The 22394-nt window shown below is 40.8% G+C and overlaps 1 protein-coding gene and 1 pseudogene across 2 annotated transcripts in view; both read left to right on the top strand.

Moving 5' to 3' along the window:
• The window catches only part of sno (strawberry notch), a 468152-nt gene that overhangs the window by 282314 nt on the left and 163444 nt on the right, over nt 1–22394 (top strand). For both annotated transcript variants that reach the window (XM_071695604.1, XM_071695603.1), the window contains 2 exons: nt 1355–1498; nt 21630–21716. In XM_071695604.1, coding sequence (XP_071551705.1) covers nt 1355–1498; nt 21630–21716 — 231 coding nt within the window. The remainder of the gene's footprint in view (nt 1–1354; nt 1499–21629; nt 21717–22394) is intronic.
• On the top strand, nt 3452–5455 carry LOC139766686 (2-hydroxyacyl-CoA lyase 1 pseudogene; annotated as a pseudogene).

Raw genomic sequence — 22394 nt, 5'->3', positions numbered from 1 at the left:
ATGATACAGTAGCAAGACCATGGGTTGGTAAGAGGACAAGATACAGTAGCAAGACCATGGGTTGGTAAGAGGACAAGAGCTTAGGAAGGAGTATGGGAAAATGCAAGGAAGTGAGCTGTACACTGATGTGGATAGAATGAAAGTGGATGACAAGAGATGTGTGATTTTTATTGCTTATGCACCTAGTCATAAGAAGCAGATGAGTGTGTCAGCAGTTTTGATGCAAGAGACCAGGTATTTGTGATGTGTGATTTAGATGTGAAGGTGAGTGATTTAGTAGTTGAGGGTTTAACTGGGAGGCATGGGGTATTCAGGAAAGTGAATGGAAATGGTGAACAGCGTATAGAGGTATGTGCTTAAAAAGGACTGATGAGTGGTAATACCTGGTTTAAAAAAGAGTGATGTTACGCAAGTATACATATGTGAGTTGAATAGATGGTCATTGGGCATTATTGGAATACGTATTGATTGATTGGCATATAAAAGAGAGGCTTTTGAATGTAAGTGTGCTTAGAGGGGTAGCTTGTGAGATGTATGATCACTACCTTGTGGAGGTGTGGTTGATGGTACGTAGATTTTTTGGAAAATGGGAAACATTAATTGGTGAAAAGGGAGTGTGAAAGTGAGTGAGTTTGGAAAAGAGACTTTTTTGAAGAAATTTTAGGAGAGATTGAGTATAGAATGGCCAAAGGTGAATGTAAATGAAACTGGGAGAGTGGGTAAGGAATGGAAGGTATTTAGGGAAGCAGTGCTGGCTTGCATGGGAGATGCATTTGGCATCTGAAAGGTGGTTAATAGGCAGATTAAAAAGAGTAATGAGTGGTCAGATGAAAAAGTGAAATTGCTAGTGAAAGAGAAGACAAGTGGTTTAGTGATACTTAGAGGGGAGGTGTGCAAAAGACTGGGAAATGTATTACAGTGTGGTATAAGGTCAAGAGGAAGGTGCAAGGGTTGAAAAACCAGACCATGAGGATAACAATGTGGTATAAGGTCAAGAGGACGGTGCAAAGGTTGGAAAACCAGACCATGAGGAGCCAAATGAGGATTTAGGTAGACCTTATAGTTTTAACTTAACTTTTTTCTTTTTTTCTTTACTTTCATGAGGATTATAGTGACAAATGTGTGAACTGATAATCATTATGATAAGGTAGTATTATTATTACTATCTTGATAAAAGTAAGACCAGAAGAAGATATATGAGGATTTTTCTTTGAAGATTCAGTTGTGTTTCTGATTCTATGCCACTAAAGTAGGAAAGGCAAGCATGTGTTTTAGAACGGAAAAAGCTTAATATCATTGTGTATAGGATGATATGTATTTTCTTTTGAATAAGATTTGATTTTGTATCTAACAGGTGTATTGGAAACCTTGGTGGAGAAGCACTTCCCTGCACCTGACCGGAGTCGCATTAATAAGATCTTAGGAATTTCTGAAACAAGTAAAGAGTTTAAAGATATAATAGATGAAGTAACTGGAAAGTCATCCAAAAGAAAGCCAGGTATGTTATATTTCCAGTATTCAGCAAAACTTGGAACACAGATTTGACAGCCTTATCAGGTTAATTTACCTGGAGAGTAGGATTGTAAGTCAAAATACTTTATCATATCTATATCTTGCCCTCCAGACATCCACACATCATGGTATAAGACAATTGGTGCCTATGAACAATTTCAAATGAGCATTTGGTCATTCACTTTTTAATTGGGATTTCACAGATAATAGTAAATCTTAATTGTCACAAAGATTCTGGTAATTGATTCTGTGATTAGGGTTTTGCTGATCTAGGAAATTCTTGATTCCCAGCAAGATTCTGGTAATTGATTCTTTAATTGGGGTTTGACAGAGAAAGGAAAGGACTCTGTTAATTGACCCTGCAATTGGGTTAGTCTTGCTGTTTAAGTGTTTACTTTATTAATGTTAATCTTTTTCTCAAGACATCAGTGTGTCATACAAGCACATTAACTCCCCTATAGCTACTTGTATTCCCTCATCCCTTATCTCTCATCTTTCCTTCACTTAAACACTAAAGAGGCATGAGAATCATTTGATATAAAGCTTATCAGTTGCTTCCTTTCACATTTATTTTGGACTATCATCTGCTTATAAACATCCATCTAATATGGGCATCAGTATTGCTGAACTGAGAATTGCTAATCATTACCCTACTGGCTACATCTTGTAACTGCAAAACTTTTCATAAGTGATTTGGAGTCCTGCCCTCCGTATGCTTAAAGCTGTATGAACATAGGTAAGGGATTACAGATAACTGAAGTGGATTCTTCATACAAAAGGAATTCAAACAGCAACAGACCATTGGGTCCTTTCAGGACTGTTTCTGATTTTAGATGTCAGAAACTTACAGATAGGTGTGCTAAGAGTAAACCTGCAAACTTTTCATGTAACTAAGGAGGCACAAATAGTGTCAGAACCATTTAGTATCAGAAGAACTTGCAAGAACAAATGCAAACTCCAAATATTGTCATTATGAATCTAATCACCAAAAGAAATTGAAAACTTGCTTTCCTTCCTCACTGCAATGAACCACAAAACCTACACCAATCAGTTCTAACCACATCATCTAGCTCCCACTCATGAAGCATTCCTGACTCATTCCATTGAAATCTCCACTTCCAAAGAAAACACAAATGTTTTCATAGGATGATACTCAAACATTTTCTCAAGTCAGCTTCACACCTAAGCAGGAAAGTCATGAAAAACCTACACAGTATTCATCCAGAAATTATCAGCCACCCTCACTTCACTCCCACTGATTCAAGGAATACAGCTGAAACTTTATAGAAAATTCCTGTCACAGGTCTTGAGAATGAATTAAACTTTCACTTGAGACATTTTGGTCCATTTGTATTGTAAGCATTTACAGATATCTTCAACCACTCCTGTTTACACCACAAAATTCCTAACAACTAGAAACTTGCCAACGTAAGTAATACTAGTTGTAAAATCCTCCAAGCCACCCTATATCACATCTATCCTCAGTATCCAAAAATTGTGAAAAACTGATCCAGAACATAATCAAAGAAAACACCCACTTTCACTGACACAGCATGGCTTTAGATCCAATTCCACTACTACAGTGCACAGTGACCTCACACATCACCTAGGTGGCTTCAACCAACTACAGTGCCCCTCCCACATAATACTAGTGGTAAAAGGCATCATCAAAGCGATATGATATGTATCTATAGGCAGTTGTGTTATCCTAAGTGGTTTATGAATATGGCTTACTGGAAAGCTAGGAAGACATTTAATGCATCTAGTAACAAGGGTAGCAATACTGTTTCCTGTGGGACAGGGTAGTGCCAGGAATGGATGAAGGCAAGCAAGTATGAATATGTACATGTGTATATATGTGTATGTCTGTGTATGTGTACATATATGTATGTGTGTGTGTGTGTATGGGCATTTATGTATATATATATTTGTGTATGTGGGTGGATGGGCCATTCTTCTCCTGTTTCCGGGTGCTACCTCGCTGACATAGGAAATGGCTATCAAGTATGATTAATGAATATGGTTGTGGGGCCTCTGATGATAAGGTGACATCCAAGACAAGAGGAACTCTGATGACTCAACTGGCAACCAATAGAAAAGAATCAGAACAAAAAAGTAGGATGTCTGGGGAAGAAACTGATGGTGCTCATGTTCTAGTGGATGCTCTTGTTCAGCAAGGTGTTAGATATATGTTTGGAATAGTGGGAATTCCTGTTTTCGAAATAGCAGTGGCAGCTCAGCAAGCAGGTATTAAGTACATTGGGATGCGTAATGAACAAGCTGCATGCTATGCTGCCCAAGCTATAGGTTACTTGACGGGAATGCCTGGGGTGTGTTTGGTTGTGTCAGGTCCAGGACTTCTCCACACAATTGGTGGTTTGGCAAATGCTCAGACAAATTGCTGGCCATTGTTGGTGATTGGTGGCTCCAGTGACCAAGAGCAAGAATGCCTAGGGGCCTTTCAGGAGTGTCCACAGGTTGAGTTATGTTGCATCTATTGCAAATACTCAGCCCAACCTCCAAGAATTGATACTATACCATACCACATGGCAAAAGCTATTAGTGCACAATTTATGGACAACCCAGTGCTGCATACCTAGATTTACCTGGAAATCTCATAGCTGAGAGAGTTGATGAGTCACTGATTTTTCAGCATCCCAAGTGTCCCCCACCTCCAGTATCTCTAGCATCACCAGACTCCATCTTGGAGGCAGCTGCACTGCTTTTTGGTGCTCAGCGTCCTCTGGTGGTGGTAGGGAAGGGTGCTGCCTATGCCCGTGCTGAAGAACAGATCCATTATTTGTTAGAAAAGACTGGTATACCCTTCTTACCTACACCAATGGGCAAAGGAGTTGTACCCGATGATCACCCTTTGTGTGTGGCTCCTGCTCGCACCAAAGCATTGTTGGAGGCTGATGTGATTCTGCTTCTTGGAGCAAGATTGAATTGGATTCTTCATTTTGGTCACCCTCCATGATATGCATCAGATGTAAAGTTTGTACATGTGGATTTATGCTCCGAGGAGTTCCACAACAGTGTGAATGGAAGTGTTGTTTTGCTAGGTGACTTAAGGGCAGTTTGTGGCCAGCTCCAAGAAGCAGTACCAGGAACTCTTGTTACCTCACACTCACCTTGGTGGTCTCAACCTCAAGAGAAAGTGCAGGACAACAAAAGCATTAGTACTAAAATGGCCCAGGCCATTTCAGAACCTTTGAACTACTATGCAGTACTTCATCACCTGCACCAGCTGTTACCACATGATTGTATTATTGTCAGTGAAGGAGCCAATACCATGAACATTGGACGGATTATTTTGCTCAAATTTCCACGCCACAGACTGGATGCAGGTACTTTTGGTACAATGGGTGTTGGTTTTGGTTATACCATTGCAGCAGCCTTATGGGCACAAGACCATGCTCCAGGCAAGCGAATCATATGTGTTGAAGGAGATTCTGCTTTTGGTTTTAGTGGTATGGAAATGGAAACAATTTACCGCTACAAACTACCCATCATAGTCATCATAGTAAACAATAATGGCATCTACAGTGGTTTGGACAAGGAATTGTTCAATGAAATAAGAGATGGAATGGATGCTGCTATTGCAACTCCACCAACATCACTTCTGCCAACTGTACACTATGAATGCATGGCTTCAGTGTTCAGTGAAACTGGTTTCTTCTGTAAGTCTGTCCCTGAACTGCAAGAGGCAGTTAGTCAGGCTCTTGAAGAAGAAAACAAGCCTTCACTTATTAATGTGATGATCAACCCTGGAGCTCAATGCAAAGTTCAAGACTTTGACTGGCTGACATGCTCCAAACTTTAAGTCAGAAGAATATGATGCATTTGCATTTCAAAATATCAACAACATGCGAATGAATAAATGTTTTGTACTTTTCCTTGTGTTCACAAACAAGGATTGACTGAATCCTTATTGGTTTTATACATAACTTTTTGGCTTTTGTGGGAAGGCAGGAGATTTATTTTAACTAAATTTGATAACATTATAATGTAAAGTATTATTAGGGATTTATCCCTGGGGATAGGGGAGAAAGAATACTTCCCATGTATTCCTTGCATGTCATAGAAGGCGACTAAAAGGGGAGGGAGCGGATGGCTGGAAATCCTCCCCTCTCATTTTTTTTAATTTTCCAAAAGAAGGAACAGAGAAGGGGGCCAGGTGAGGATATTCCCTTAAAGGTCCAGTCCTCTGTTCTTAATGCTACCTCGCTAATGCGGGAAATGGCGAATAGTTTGAAAGAAAGAAAGTAACAAAAAAGTAGGAAATGATGATAGGTCTAAATTTCTGGTGTTGCCCAATTCTCCTGTCTTAGCTAATGTAAGACGGTACTGAAAAACAGTTCTTTTAACATCGCCTTTCAGTACAATAACACTATCAGTAAGACCTTTATTGAAAGTATGCCAAATTATCTGAAAATTGGGAGTGTTCACATCGTAAAATGTAAGTCCTGTAAAGATGTATACATTGGCCAGACCAGTAAAACCGTTACTGAGAGGTGCTATTGGCACCGCCTTTCATTATGTAGGGACGACCTCAAAAATGCCATCACTAAACACTTGTCATGAAAACGATCGCCCTGTAGACCTTAACAACCCAATAACATTGTACCCCTCTTGTAATTATGCTTCCCATAATGTCACTGAATCTGCCATGATTGCTAATACTAAGAACTTTAATTTTTCCCCAGATAACTTTAAAGTGCATCCTATTACCAACCAAATCATTATGAAAGAGCTATCAAGAAATGAAAACATTAGAAAAATAGTTGAACACACATCTTGTTACTCAGTCCAATCAGCCCCACACAACCCCCTTAACCACAAGGCACACACCACTTTTCCTTTAATGGGTAGGCCTGTGTGTAGTCGAGAATGGCACGGGAAAGATGGAATTTGTGTGTTGGTGTTGGGATTTCCTCACTCATTCTCTCCATGTGTCCCAACCATTTCAACATAACCTCTTCTGCTCTCTCAGCCACTTTTTTTTATTTCCACACATCTCTCTTACCCTTTCATTACTTAATCAAATCACCTCACACCCCATATTGTCCTCAGACATTTCATTTCCAACACATCCACCCTCCACCGTACAACCCTATCTATAGTCCATGCCTTGCACCCAAATGATATTGTTCGAACTATTATTCCCTCAAACATACCCATTTTTGCTCTTCGAGATAGCACTCTCTCCCTCCACACACCTTTCATTGCTCCCAGAACCTTCAACCCTTCCCCCATCCTGTGACTCACTTCTGCTTCAGTGGTTCCACTTGCTGTTAAGTCCATTCCCAGATATCTAAAACAATTCACTTTCTTCAATTTTTCTTCATTCAGACTTATGTCCCAGTCAACTTTTCCTTCTGCCCTACTGAACCTAATAACCTTGCTCTAATTCACATTTACTCTCAACTTTCTCCTTTCACACTATTCCAAACTCAGTCACCAACTTCTGCAATTTCTCACTCGAATCAGCCACTAATACTGTATCATTGGTGAACAACAGCTGACTCACTTCCCAGACCCTCTAATCCCCAACAGACTGCATACTGGCCCCCTCTCTGCAAGACCACCCCAAACAAATTAAACAGCCATGGAGACATTGCACACCCCTTTCTGTTTGGAAAATTGTGTAAAAGGAGAAAATCGAGAGTAAACAGAAAGGTTAATCGATTTCAGCAGGGGTGAGGGATAAGTTAGTTGGGATGTAAGTTTTAACGGAGAAAAATTGGAGGAAGTGAAGCGAATGGAGAAAAATTGAAGGAAGTGAAGTGTTTTGGATATCTGAGAATGGACTTATCAGGGATTGGAACCATGTTAGTGAGTCATAGTATGGGGGAGAGGGCAAAGGATGTGTGGAAAGAGAGAATGTAATCTCTGAGAGCAAAATTGGGTATGTTTGAAGGAATGGTACTTCCAACAATATTATGTGGTTGCTAGGCATGGGCTGTGGATAGAGTTGTATGGACGAGGATGGATGTTTTGGAAATGAAATATTTGAGGACCATATACGGTTTGAGGCTGTTTGATTTGGTACATAATGAAAAAGTAAGAGATATGTGTGTTGATAAAAAGAGTATGGTTGAGAGAGCAGAAGAGGATGTGTTGAAATAGTTTGGACATATGGAGAGAATGAGTGAGGAAATGTTAACAGAGAGGATGCATGTGTCAGAGAAGGAGAAGCAGGAGACCAAGTTGTAGTTGGAAGGATTGAGTGAAAAAGATTTTGAGTGATCAGGGCCTGAACATGCTGGAGGGTGAGAGGTGTGCAAGGAATAGAATGAATTGGAATAATGTGGCATACTGGGGTCGACATGTTGTCAGTGGACTGAACCAGGGCATGTGAAACTTCTGAAGTAAACCATAGAAAGGTCCATGGGGCCTCGATGTGGATAGGGAGCAGTGGTTTTGATGCATTACATGACAACTAGAGAATGAGTGTAAACGAATGTGGCTTTTTTTTTCTTGGTGCTACCTCGCTGATGCATGAGGTGGCGATGCTGTTCCCAGTGGGGTGGAGTGACGCTGGGAATGGAGAAGGCAAGCAAGTATGAATATGTACATGTCTGTATATGTCAGTGTATGTGTGTTTACATGTATGTATATGTTGATATGTGTATGTGTGTGTATGTGCATGTATGTACATATGTGTGTATTCGAGTGGATGGGTCTTTCTTTGTCTGTTTCCTGGCGCAACCTTGCTGACATGGGAAAAGGCAATCAATTATGCAGTCTGTTGTGGATGAGAGTTTGGGAAGTGAGTCAGTTGTTGTATGCTGATGATACAGCACTGGTGGCTGATTCGTGTGAGAACCTGCTGAGCCTGGTGACTGAGTTTGGTAAAGTTGTGAAAGAAGAAAGCTGAGAGTAAATGTGAATAAGAGCAAGGTTATTAGGTACAGTAGGGTTGAGGGACAAGTCAGTTAGGACGTAAGTTTGAATGGAAAAAACTCTGGAGGAATTGAAGTGTTTTAGATATCTGGGAGTGGATTTGGCAGCGGATGGGACCATGGAAGCGGAAGTGATTCATAGGGTGGGGGAGGGGGCAAAAGTTCTGGGAGCATTGAAGAATGTGTGGAAGTTGAGAACATTTTCTTGGAAAGCAAAAATGTGTATATTTGAAGGAATAGTAGTTCCAACAATGTTATATGGTTGCGAGGTGTGGGCTATGGATAGAGTTGTGCACAGGAGAGTGGATGTGCTGGAAATGAGATGTTTGAGGACAATATGTGGTGTGAAGTGGTTTGATCAAGTAAATGATAATAGGGTAAGAGAGATGTGTGGTAATAAGAAGCGTGTGGTTGAGAGAGCAGAAGAGGGTGTGTTGAAATGGTTTGGTCACATGGAGAGAATGAGTGAGGAAAGATTGACCAAGATGATATATGTGTCAGAGGTGGAGGGAACGAGGAGAAGTGGGAGACCAAATTGGAGGTGGAAGGATGGAGTGAAAAAGATTTTGAGTGATTGGGGCCTGAACATGTAGGAGGGTGAAAGGTGTGCAAGGAATAGAGTAAATTGGAATGATGTGGTATACCGGGGTCGATGTGCTGTCAATGGATTGAACCAGGGCATGTGAAGCATCTGGGGTAAACCATGGAAAGTTGTATGGGGCCTGGATGTGGAAAGGGAGCTAGAGACTGAATGTGAACGAATGTGGCCTTTGATGTCTTTTCCTAGTGCTACCTCGCGCACATTTGGGGGGAGGGGGTGGTTATTTTCATTTGTGGCGAGGTGGCGATGGGAATGAATAAAGGCAGACAGTATGAATTATGTACATGTGTATATATGTATATGTCTGTGTGTATATATATACATGTATACGTTGAGATGTATAGGTATGTATAGATTGCGTGTGTGGATGTGTATGTATATACATGTGTATGTGGGTGGGTTGGGCCGTTCTTTCATCTGTTTCCTTGTGCTACCTTGCTAACGCAGGAGACAGCGACAAAGCAAAATGATAATAATGATAATTTTTATTGTACTTTGTCGCTGTCTCCTGCGTTAGTGAGGAATCGCAAGGACACCGACAAAAGAATGGCCCAACCCACCCACATACACATGTATGTACATGCACGTCCACACACGCACATATACATACATAATAGATATAAATAGATATATTACTCATAGCAAATAGAGTGAATTGGAATGATGTGGTATATTGGGGTTGACATGTTGTCAGTGGATTGAACCAGGGCATGTGAAGCATCTGGGGTAAACCGTGGAAAGTTTTGTAGGGCCTGAATGTGGAAAGGGAGCTGTGGTTTCGGTGCATTACACATGACAGCTAGAGACTGAGTGTGAATGAATGTGGTCTTCGTTGTCTTTTCCTAGCGCTACCTTGCATGTGCGTGGTGGGAGGGGGGTGCCATTTCATGTGTGGCGGGGTGGTGATGGGAGTGGATGAAGGCAGCATGTATGAATATGTACATATGTATGTATGTATATGTCTGTGTGTGCATATGTATATATACATTGAAATGGTTTTTTTTTTTTTTTTTTTTTTTTTTTTTTTTTTTTTTATACTTTGTCGCTGTCTCCCGCGTTTGCGAGGTAGCGCGAGGAAACAGACGAAAGAAATGGCCCAACCCCCATACACACGTACATACACACGTCCACACACGCAAATATACATACCTACACAGCTTTCCATGGTTTACCCCAGACGCTTCACATGCCTTGATTCAATCCACTGACAGCACGTCAACCCCTGTATACCACATCGCTCCAATTCACTCTATTCCTTGCCCTCCTTTCACCCTCCTGCATGTTCAGGCCCCGATCACACAAAATCTTTTTCACTCCATCTTTCCACCTCCAATTTGGTCTCCCTCTTCTCCTCGTTCCCTCCACCTCCGACACATATATCCTCTTGGTCAATCTTTCCTCACTCATTCTCTCCATGTGCCCAAACCATTTCAAAACACCCTCTTCTGCTCTCTCAACCACGCTCTTTTTATTTCCACACATCTCTCTTACCCTTACGTTACTTACTCGATCAAACCACCTCACACCACACATTGTCCTCAAACATCTCATTTCCAGCACATCCATCCTCCTGCGCACAACTCTATCCATAGCCCACGCCTCGCAACCATACAACATTGTTGGAACCACTATTCCTTCAAACATACCCATTTTTGCTTTCCGAGATAATGTTCTCGACTTCCACACATTTTTCAAGGCTCCCAAAATTTTCGCCCCCTCCCCCACCCTATGATCCACTTCCGCTTCCATGGTTCCATCCGCATTGAAATGTACAGGTATGTATATGTGCTTTTGTGGGCGTTTATGTATATACATATGTATGTGGGTGGGTTGGGCCATTCTTTTGTCTGTTTCCTTACACTACCTCACTAATGCGGGAGACAGCGACAAAGTATAAAGTAAAGTATTACTCATAGCAGTAATTTACATGAACTATAAGCATAAAGTTAGATGAGTGAACTTGCTGTTGCAGTTGCTAACTGTGGCTGAACTTCAGTTATACTGTAACATTCACAGTTTTGATAAGTTTTTAATCATATTATTTGTTTTGTATATTTTTATTACATATTGAAGTAAATTATATGAACTTTTAAGTGTAACGTGAGTATGAATGTACACATATATCATACAAAGACGAGAGAATGTATTAGCTGCATGCCCAAGCTGCAATGTTGCAGTGGCCAATTGAGGCTGAACTCATTGTGAGGAAATGCTTTCTTCTAGGATTGTATGATATCATTCTGTATTTTTGCTTATTTCCTCTGTCTTGATTATTGTTTTAGATATTATTCTGCTGTATATTCCAGTAAATTACATGAATCATAAGTGTGATATGAAGGCAAATGTACATTTATGTACAAAAATGTATCACAAAGTCAGATGTATGCCCACACTATTACAGTAGTCAACTGCACCTGATCTCATTGTGAAGCAGTCTTTTCTTTGATTATACAATAATATTCTTTATTTTTGCTCAATTCATTAGTCTTGATCATTATTTTGTATATTTTTTTCACATTTTGTGGTAATTACATAAGAAATAACCCAAAAGTTTATGTATATTTATTTTTATTTTTTATTTTGCTTTGTCGCTGTCTCCCACGTTTGCGAGGTAGCGCAAGGAAACAGACGAAACCCACCCCCATACACATGTATATACATACACGTCCACACGCAAATATACATACCTATACATCTCAATGTACACATATATATACACACACAGACACATACATATATACCCATGCACACAATTCACACTGTCTGCCTTTATTCATTCCCATCGCCACCTCGCCACACATGGAATACCATCCCCCTCCCCCCTCATGTGTGCGAGGTAGCGCTAGGAAAAGACAACAAAGGCCCTATTCGTTCACACTCAGTCTCTAGCTGTCATGCAATAATGCCCGAAACCACAGCTCCCTTTCCACATCCAGGCCCCACAGAACTTTCCATGGTTTACCCTAGACGCTTCACATGCCCTGATTCAATCCACTGACAGCACGTCAACCCCGGTATACCACATCGATCCAATTCACTCTATTCCTTGCCCGCCTTTCACCCTCCTGCATGTTCAGACCCCAATCACTCAAAATCTTTTTCACTCCATCTTTCCACCTCCAATTTGGTCTCCCACTTCTCGTTCCCTCCACCTCCGACACATATATCCTCTTGGTCAATCTTTCCTCACTCATTCTCTCCATGTGCCCAAACCATTTCAAAACACCCTCTTCTGCTCTCTCAACCACACTCTTTTTATTTCCACACATCTCTCTTACCCTTACATTACTTACTCGATCAAACCACCTCACACAACACATTGTCCTCAAACATCTCATTTCCAGCACATCCACCCTCCTGCGCACAACTCTATCCATAGCCCACGCCTCGCAACCATACAACATTGTTGGAACCACTATTCCTTCAAACATACCCATTTTTGCTTTCCGAGATAATGTTCTCAACTTCCACACATTCTTCAAGGCTCCCAGGATTTTCGCCCCCTCCCCCACCCTATGATTCACTTCCGCTTCCATGGTTCCATCCACTGCCAGATCCACTCCCAGATATCTAAAACACTTTACTTCCTCCAGTTTTTCTCCATTCAAACTTACCTCCCAATTGACTTGACCCTCAACCCTACTGTACCTAATAACCTTGGTCTTATTCACATTTACTCTTAACTTTCTTCTTTCACACACTTTACCAAACTCAGTCACCAGCCTCTGCAGTTTCTCACATGAATCAGCCACCAGCACTGTATCATGAATAGAAATATGAGTTACTATGTAGAGTGGCTGACCTTGGAGTACCCAAACACCCACAGCACAAGATGGCAAAGTGGCAGTCTTTTTCAACCATAGAAATTTTGCTGAATTAGTCAAATTTTGTTTTTTCTTTTTCCAAACCATGGATGTTTCCAGAGTATAGATTTCCAGGGACTACTTTTATGTGAAAAAACTTTTCACTCCAAAGGATTCCATTGTGTACTTGCTAAATTAGGACTCTTCCCTAGAAAGGGGTCATGAGACAGTTGTGAATAGATAAATAAGTAGTGGAGAAAGAATTCTACTTCCAAAATCCCTGTGTGGCATAGAAGGTGACAAAGAGGGTGGGTGCATGGGCTGGAACCCCCTTCATAGATTTTAGTTTCTAAAAAATGGAACAAAAGGAGCCAAGTAGGGAGTGTTCTTCCTCCTAGAAGGCTCAAGTCTTGGGTGTCTGAATGTGTATGGATGTAACGAATGTGAAGAAAGGAGAGATAGATAGTATATTTGAAAAAAGGAATGTGGATGATCTGGTTCTGAGTGAAACAAAAGTCAGTGATAAAAGGGAAAAATGGATTAGGTGTGTCTTAGGGGTAAATTTAGGGACTGGTGTAAGGGCAGTCTCACACCAAGTAAGAATTGTATGAATGTGTGAAAGGGTGTAAGGAATTGAGCTCTAGACTTATGTGGGTAAGAATGAAAGTAGGGTGCAAGAGATGCTTGTTTATTAGTGCTCATGCACAGGGCCATGAGACAGAGGATGATGATAGGGAAGTGTTATGGAAGCAGCTGCATGATTGTGTTACCAGTTTTGATTCAAGAGATCAGGTATTAATGATGGGTGATTTAAATGTAAGAGTATGTATTGTGGCAATTGATGGTATGATTTGTGGGACTTTGGGTATCCAGTGCGGGTGAATATACATAAGAATATGTAGATGAGTAGGAGAGATGGTAAAAAGGCATTATTGGATTGCATGCTAACTGTTAGGTGTACAAAAGAGAGACTCTAGGATGTGAATGTTTTGAGAGAGGCAGTTGGTGGGATGTGTGATCATTACCTGGCAGAGACAAGGATGAAGATTAGTAAGGTGTTTTGGAAAAGAGGAAATGATATGATTGAAAAGATGGTGGTGAAAGTAAGTGAGCTTGGAAAAGAGATATGTGTGAAACAATACTGGAGAGATTAGATGTAGAATTGCAAAAAGTGAAACTAACAAGCAAGGGGAGTGAGTGAAGAATGGGAGATATTTAATGAAGCATTGCTGGCATGTGCAACAGAACAGTGTGGCATGCAGAAGGTGGGGGGTGATGGGTTGATGAAGTAAGGTTTCAAGGGAAGAGAAAGGGGAGGTGTATCGGTAATACTTTCAGGGAAGGAGTGCAAATGATTAGGAATATACAAGAGAAAGCAGGAGGTCATGATGAAGGTGAAGTTGTTGAAAAAGAGGGCAAATGAGAGTCAGGGTGAGCAATTATCAGTAAATGTAAGGGGTAAGATATTTTAGAAGGAGGTTAATAGTGTGAAAAAAACAGAACAAATGTGAAAGGAGCAAATGGGACTGTTGTAACAGGTATTGATGCGGTGAGGAGATGGATTTATTTTTGTGAAGAATTGTTGAATGTGCTTGATGATAAGGTGGCAGTTGCAGGGTTCTTAGGTTAGGGAGGGATTTGAAGTGAGAGGGTGGTGGAAATGATTTGGTTAAGAGAGGAGGTGGTGAAAGCCTTGTGTAAGATGAAATGTAACAAGGCAACTGTAGTGGATGGTATTTTAGTTGATTTTTTTAAGAAAGGAGGTAACTGTGTTGATTGTTTAATAAAAATTATCAGTGCATGTATTGTCAATGGTGAGGTGCCTGAGGATAGGTGGAATGCATGTATAGTGACATTGTATAAAGGCATGGGGAACAAGGGTGATTGTTTGAACTACAGAGAAAAGTTTGTTAAGATACCTTGTAAATTGTTTGGGAGAGTGGTGATTAAGAAGGTTAAGGCATGTACAGTATCAGATTGGGAAGGAACGCTGTGGTTTCAAAAGTGGTAGATGATGTGTGAACCAGGTGTTTATGTTAAATAATGTGTGTGAGAAATACTTAGAGAAACAGAAGGATTTTTATGTGGCATTTATGGATCTGGAGAAAGCATATGATAAGGTTGGTAGAGGCACCTTGTGGGAGGTCATATGAATATATATAAGGAAAGCTACTAAAAGCAGTGTGAAGCTTTAGTGAGGTGTGTGAGGCATTTGTGCTAGTATGCTGAGAGGAGGTTGAGGTGGTGTGGCAAATGCAAGGGTCTTGGAGAGGGGCTCAAGTATGAAGTCTGCATGGGGTGAGGGGACCTGGGAAATGAGTCAGTTGTGGTTTGACACAGCATTGGTGTTAGATATGATTGAGAAACTGCAGAATTTGGTGTTTGAGTTTTGAGAGTGTGTAAAGTTGGTGTCTGAGTTTAAGAGTGTGTAAAAGGAGGAAGTTGAAAGTAAATGTGTGAGTGTGAATGGAGAAAATTTAGAGCAAGTGGAGTGTTTTAGATCGATGGGATTGAACATGACAACGAATGGAACCATGGAAGTGGAAGTGAGACATGGGGTGGGTGAGGGGGCAGAGGTTCTTGAAGCATTGAGTTGTGTGTGGAAAGAGAGGATGACACCTGGGGAGGCAAAAATAGGTTTGTTTGAAAGGATAGTTAGTCGTTATGTTGTTGTATGTATTTGAGGCATTGGCTGTGGTTGAGAATCTGTAGAGAAGGATGGATGTGTTGGAAAAGAAATGTTTGAAGATGACAGGTGGTGTGAGGTGGTTTTGACCGAGTAAGTTATAAAAGGGTTAGAGATACGTGTAATAAGAAGTGTGTGGATGAGTGAGTTGGCGAGGGTGTACTGAAATGGTTAGAACATATGGAGAGAATGATTAAGGAGAGGTTGAGAAAGAGGACATATGTGTCAGATGTTGAGTGGAAAAGGAGAAGACCAAACTGGAAATGAAAGGATGGAGTGAAAAATATTTTGAGTGGTTGGAGCCTGAACATGCAGAAGGTGTGCATAGGACAGTGTGAATTTTAGTGATATGGTATGCAGGGAGTGCTGTGCTGTCACTGGGCTGAATGAGGGCATATGAAGCAGCTGGGGGAAACCATGAAAAGGCCTATGGGCTATGGTTTTCTGTGCATTACACTGAAGAGATAGAGAATGGATGTGGGTGAATGTGGCCTACTCTTCATCTGTTCCTGGTGCTACCTTGCTAATGTGGGAGATGGTGAACTAGTATGAAAAAAAAGGGAAAAAGAAATAGAAGAATGGTTTAGGAATGCCTCGGGGATAAAGTCAGGGATAGCTTGAATATCTACATATCTACAAGTTCCTACTGCAAGATTTTGCCATGGCAGCAGGGATAGTGCAGTGCACTGACAGCTTGACTTGTATGTTGTAGAAGAGTTTTTCTTTCATTGAATAATTCATTGAATAATTGTTCTCATTAAATTATTGTTCCAATCATGTATCATGCATCTTTGTCTAATGCTTTTTGATTTATTTCCAGGAATTATTCTTGACTTAATGGTTCTATATCTTTGTCTGGTTGCTTTTTGGTTCAGAACTATGTTCTTTATACCCCCTCCCTTTTTTTTTTTTTTTTTTTTTGCATATATTGCCATATGTTTCTTTCCCTGTGACGTTTGAGACTGGAGTTGTTTTAATTGTTCAAGGTAATTTCAAGGTAATTCACATGCTTTTATCATATTTGTGAAATGTTTCTGTATTCTCTCTTTCTTAAAAGTTAATTACATCTGCTCTACAGGTGACCATATAAGACAGCAATAATCAAGTTTACTTCTTTTATTTTTTTTTATTATACTTTGTCGCTGTCTCCCGCGTTTGCGAGGTAGCGCAAGGAAACAGACGAAAGAAATGGCCCAACCCCCCAACCCCCATACACATGCATATACATACGTCCACACACGCAAATATACATACCCACACAGCCCTCCATGGTTCACCCCAGACGCTTCACATGCCTTGCTTCAATCCACTGACAGCACGTCAACCCCGGTATACCACATCGCTCCAATTCACTCTATTCCTTGCCCTCCTTTCACCCTCCTGCATGTTCAGGCCCCGATCACACAAAATCTTTTTCACTCCATCTTTCCACCTCCAATTTGGTCTCCCTCTTCTCCTTGTTCCCTCCACCTCCGACACATATATCCTCTTGGTCAATCTTTCCTCACTCATCCTCTCCATGTGCCCAAACCACTTCAAAACACCCTCTTCTGCTCTCTCAACCACGCTCTTTTTATTTCCACACATCTCTCTTACCCTTACGTTACTCACTCGATCAAACCACCTCACACCACACATTGTCCTCAAACATCTCATTTCCAGCACATCCATCCTCCTGCGCACAACTCTATCCATAGCCCACGCCTCGCAACCATACAACATTGTTGGAACCACTATTCCTTCAAACATACCCATTTTTGCTTTCCGAGATAATGTTCTCGACTTCCACACATTCTTCAAGGCCCCCAGGATTTTCGCCCCCTCCCCCACCCTATGATCCACTTCCGCTTCCATGGTTCCATCCGCTGCCAGATCCACTCCCAGATATCTAAAACACTTCACTTCCTCCAGTTTTTCTCCATTCAAACTCACCTCCCAATTGACTTGACCCTCAACCCTACTGTACCTAATAACCTTGCTCTTATTCACATTTACTCTTAACTTTCTTCTTCCACACACTTTTCCAAACTCAGTCACCAGCTTCTGCAGTTTCTCACATGAATCAGCCACCAGCGCTGTATCATCAGCGAACAACAACTGACTCACTTCCCAAGCTCTCTCATCCCCAACAGACTTCATATTTGCCCCTCTTTCCAAAACTCTTGCATTTACCTCCCTAACAACCCCATCCATAAACAAATTAAACAACCATGGAGACATCACACACCCCTGCCGCAAACCTACATTCACTGAGAACCAATCACTTTCCTCTCTTCCTACACGTACACATGCCTTACATCCTCGATAAAAACTTTTCCCTGCTTCTAACAACTTATCTCCCACACCATATATTCTTAATACCTTCCACAGAGCATCTCTATCAACTCTATCATATGCCTTCTCCAGATCCATAAATGCTACATACAAATCCATTTGCTTTTCTAAGTATTTCTCACATACATTCTTCAAAGCAAACACCTGATCCACACATCCTCTACCACTTCTGAAACCACACTGCTCTTCCCCAATCTGATGCTCTGTACATGCCTTCACCCTCTCAATCAATACCCTCCCATATATATACATATATATATATATATATATATATATATATATATATATATATATATATATATATATATATATATACATATATACATAAAACATTTTCATCTTTTGTCTTTATCTGTTGCAAATGTTCTCAATATAATTTCACTCATTATTTGGCTTGAAATCACTTCATTTTTTCAATGTTTTCCTCAAGTTAAAGTTTTTCACTGGTAATTCTTCCCAAATCTCTGATATCTGCATCTCTCTCTATTTCTTTTTGTGTAGGCATTATCCAGGTGTACTTACTCTTATGTCATATGTGAAACTTATGGCTACACTTGTCTCTTACTTACCTTTGTCTGAGGTCATGATTACAAAGAGTATTGCAACCAGAACTGTTCCTTGTGGTATCCCAGACAGTTCATCCTCTTCCTCAGATATGTTTCCATTTGTAACTACTATGTATTTTTTGTTGGTTGAAAATTTTCTGATCCATTTTCCTATTTTGCCTTACCACCTTCACTAGGAACACTCCTTTTGCTGAAGGAGATATGGAAATGTGTGAATGAATGTAAGGAAGTGAGTCTCAGGCTGATGTGGAAAAAAGTGAAGATAGGTTACCAGAGGTGAATGATTATAATTATAAGAGTACTGAGGAAGAGAGGCAATACAAAAGTGGTGAGCATATAATTAGTAGGCGTGGAGTATTCACTGATGTGAATAGAAATGTTGCACAGCTTTTGGAGTTCTTTGCAGAAAGAGGACTGGTAATTGGAAATTCTTAATATAAGAAGAGATATATATATATATATATATATATATATACGTGAGTGGGTAGGAAAGATGAAAGAGGGCATTATTGTGTTCATTATTGTGCAAAGTGAGAGGGTTAGGGAAAATGATTTGGTAAACAGAGAAGAGTTAGTAAAAGCTTTGCGGAAGATGAAAGCCGGCAAGGCAGCAGGTTTATATGGTATTGCAGTGGAATTTATTAAAAAAGGGGGTGACTGTATTATTGACTGGTTGGTAAGGTTATTTAATGTATGTATGACTCATGATGAGGTGCCTGAGGATTGGCGGAATGCATGCATAGTGCCATTGTACAGAGGCAAAGGGGATAAGAGTGAGGTCTCAAATTACAGAGGTATAAGTTTGTTGAGTATTCCTGGTAAATTATATGGGAGGGTATTGATTGTGAGGGTGAAGGCATGTACAGAGCATCAGATTGGGGAAGAGCAGTGTGGTTTCAGAAGTGGTAGAGGATGTGTGGATCAGGTGTTTGCTTTGAAGAATGTATGTGAGAAATACTTAGAAAAGCAATGGATTTGTATGTAGCATTTATGGATCTGGAGAAGGCATATGATAGAGTTGATAGAGATGCTCTGTGGAAGGTATTAAGAATATATGGTGTGGGAGGCAAGTTGTTAGAAGCATTGAAAAGTTTTTATCGAGGATGTGAGGCATGTGTACGTGTAGGAATAGAGGAAAGTGATTGGTTCTCGGTGAATGCAGGTTTGCGGCAGGGATGTGTGATGTCTCCATGGTTGTTTAATTAATTATGGATGGGGTTGTTAGGGAGGTGAATGCAAGAGTTTTGGAAAGGGGCAAGTATGAAGTCTGTTGGGGATGAGAGAGCTTGGGAAGTGAGTCAGTTGTTGTTCGCTGATGATACAGCGCTGGTGGCTGATTCATGTGAGAAACTGCAGAAGCTGGTGACTGAGTTTGGTAAAGTGTGTGAAAGAAGAAAGTTAAGAGTAAATGTGAATAAGAACAAGGTTATTAGGTACAGTAGGGTTGAGGGTCAAGTCAATTGGGAGGTAAGTTTGAATGGAGAAAATCTGGAGGAAGTAAAGTGTTTTAGATATCTGGGAGTGGATCTGGCAGCGGATGGAACCATGGAAGTGGAAGTGAATCTTAGGGTGGGGGAGGGGGCGAAAATTCTGGGAGCCTTGAAGAATGTGTGGAAGTCGAGAACATTATCTCAGAAAGCAAAAATGGGTATGTTTGAAAGAATAGTGGTTCCAACAATGTTGTATGGTTGCGAGGTGTGGGCTATGGATAGAGTTGTGCACAGGAGGATGGATGTGCTGGAAATGAGATGTTTGAGGACAATGTGTGGTGTGAGGTGGTTTGATCGAGTAAGTAGCGTAAGGGTAAGAGAGATGTGTGGAAATAAAAAGAGCGTGGTTGAGAGAGCAGAAGAGGGTGTTTTGAAATGGTTTGGGCACATGGAGAGAATGAGTGAGGAAAGATTGACCAAGAGGATATATGTGTCGGAGGTGGAGGGAACGAAGAGAAGTGGGAGACCAAATTGGAGGTGGAAAGATGGAGTGAAAAAGATTTTGTGTGATCGGGGCCTGAACATGCAGGAGGGTGAAAGGAGGGCAAGGAATAGAGTGAATTGGATCGATGTGGTATACCGAGGTTGACGTGCTGTCAGTGGATTGAATCAGGGCATGTGAAGCGTCTGGGGTAAACCATGGAAAGCTGTGTAGGTATGTATATTTGCGTGTGTGGACGTATGTATATACATGTGTATGGGGGTGGGTTGGGCCATTTCTTTCGTCTGTTTCCTTGCGCTACCTCGCAAACGCGGGAGACAGCGACAAAGCAAAAAAAAAAAAAAAAAATTAATTGATAGACACAGAAGAGATACTGTTAGAAGTGAATGTATTGAGAGGGGCAGCTTTTGAGATGTCTGATCATCTTTTGGTAAAGTTAAGGTACCCATTTTATCAACCATCCTCTAGGGGTGGATAAACAGCTGGGTTGACTGTGGACCGACTGCTGCAGCCAGGATTTGAACCTATGTGCTCGACCCTGAGCGGCCCATGAATGCGTCACGGTCAGAGATTGACTGTTAGATAGGGCAAAAGGTATTTATGATGAAAATGGGAGAGGGATGATTGTTTGCGACCTGCTGTAAATGTAAAGATATTGCTGAAGATATTTGACAAGGAACAGCCTCGTTTGCTCCCATCCACTCTAACTGCTGTGAATCATGCACTGAAATTAGAGTCCCTATTCACATCCAAGCCATACAGAATGTTGTGATTTCCTTTGATCACCTATAACATGCTGGTTTAACTCACTGACAGCATATCACCCCTTGTATATGACATCACTTCAGTTTACTCTTATCCATGCATGCTTCTCAATGTCTTGATTTTTCTGTTACTGATAACGCATTGCCTCATTCACTCCATCCACTTCCTTTTCAGTCTCTCCTCCTTTATGTCCTCTACACCTGAGATATGCATCCTTCTCGTCAGTCTTGCTGCTTATTGTCTTGAGCCTTACTTGTGTGTTCTGTACAGTCCTTATCACATCAGTTTATGTTTTTTTTTTAGGATCTTATTATTATTTCTTGTGCAGTTGTGCCTTTTCATTTTCAGTACTTATGACTTTCACTCCTCATTTCTATTTTCATGTATATCATGCAGATCTCAATTACTTTTCATGAAGATATTTGACTTTATCTCATTTACGGCACACTAGATAGATTCTGGTAAATTCCCTATTTTTTATTGTTTGTGGATGATGGGACAAACTTATTTCTTAATCTTTTCCAGTGCGGCAAGCTGCTCAGCGAGCAGCCAAGAGAAGATACCGTGAGACACACACCGATAATGACGAGGACTCCGATTTTGAAATGTCAGGTATAGCCCTTTGTGTGTGTGTTTTTTTTTTTTTTACCAGATTATTCTTGCTTTTGCTAAACATCCTTTAAAGTTGAATGATATAATGTTTGAAAGTGGAGAATCAATTGGAAATGCTAAATTCTGTTGCAGTTGAGGGAATAATTGGGTGTTCAGTGTTGTAAATGGAAATGGTGAAGTGCTTGTAGATTTATGTGCTGAAAAAGGACTGGTGATTGGGAATACCTGGTTTAAAAAGCGAGATATACATAAGTATACGTATGTAAGAAGGAGAGATGGCCAGAGAGCGTTATTGGATTACGTGTTAATTGACAGGCGCATGAAAGAGAGACTTTTGGATGTTAATGTGCTGAGAGGTGCAACTGGAGGGATGTCTGATCATTATCTTGTGGAGGCTAAGGTGAAGATTTGTATGGGTTTTCAGAAAAGAAGAGTGAATGTTGGGGTGAAGAGGGTGGTGAGAGTAAGTGAGCTTGGGAAAGAGACTTGTGTGAGGAAGTACCAGGAGAGACTGAGTACAGAATGGAAAAAGGTGAGAACAATGGAAGTAAGGGGAGTGGGGGAGGAATGGGATGTATTTAGGGAATCAGTGATGGATTGCGCAAAAGATGCTTGTGGCATGAGAAGCATGGGAGGTGGGTTGATTAGAAAGGGTAGTGAGTGGTGGGATGAAGTAAG

The sequence above is a fragment of the Panulirus ornatus genome, chromosome 58 (assembly GCF_036320965.1).
Source record: "Panulirus ornatus isolate Po-2019 chromosome 58, ASM3632096v1, whole genome shotgun sequence".
NCBI classification, from domain to species: domain Eukaryota; kingdom Metazoa; phylum Arthropoda; class Malacostraca; order Decapoda; family Palinuridae; genus Panulirus; species Panulirus ornatus.
Note: the sequence above shows the minus strand (reverse complement) of the source record. Positions and strands in the feature narration are given on the sequence as shown.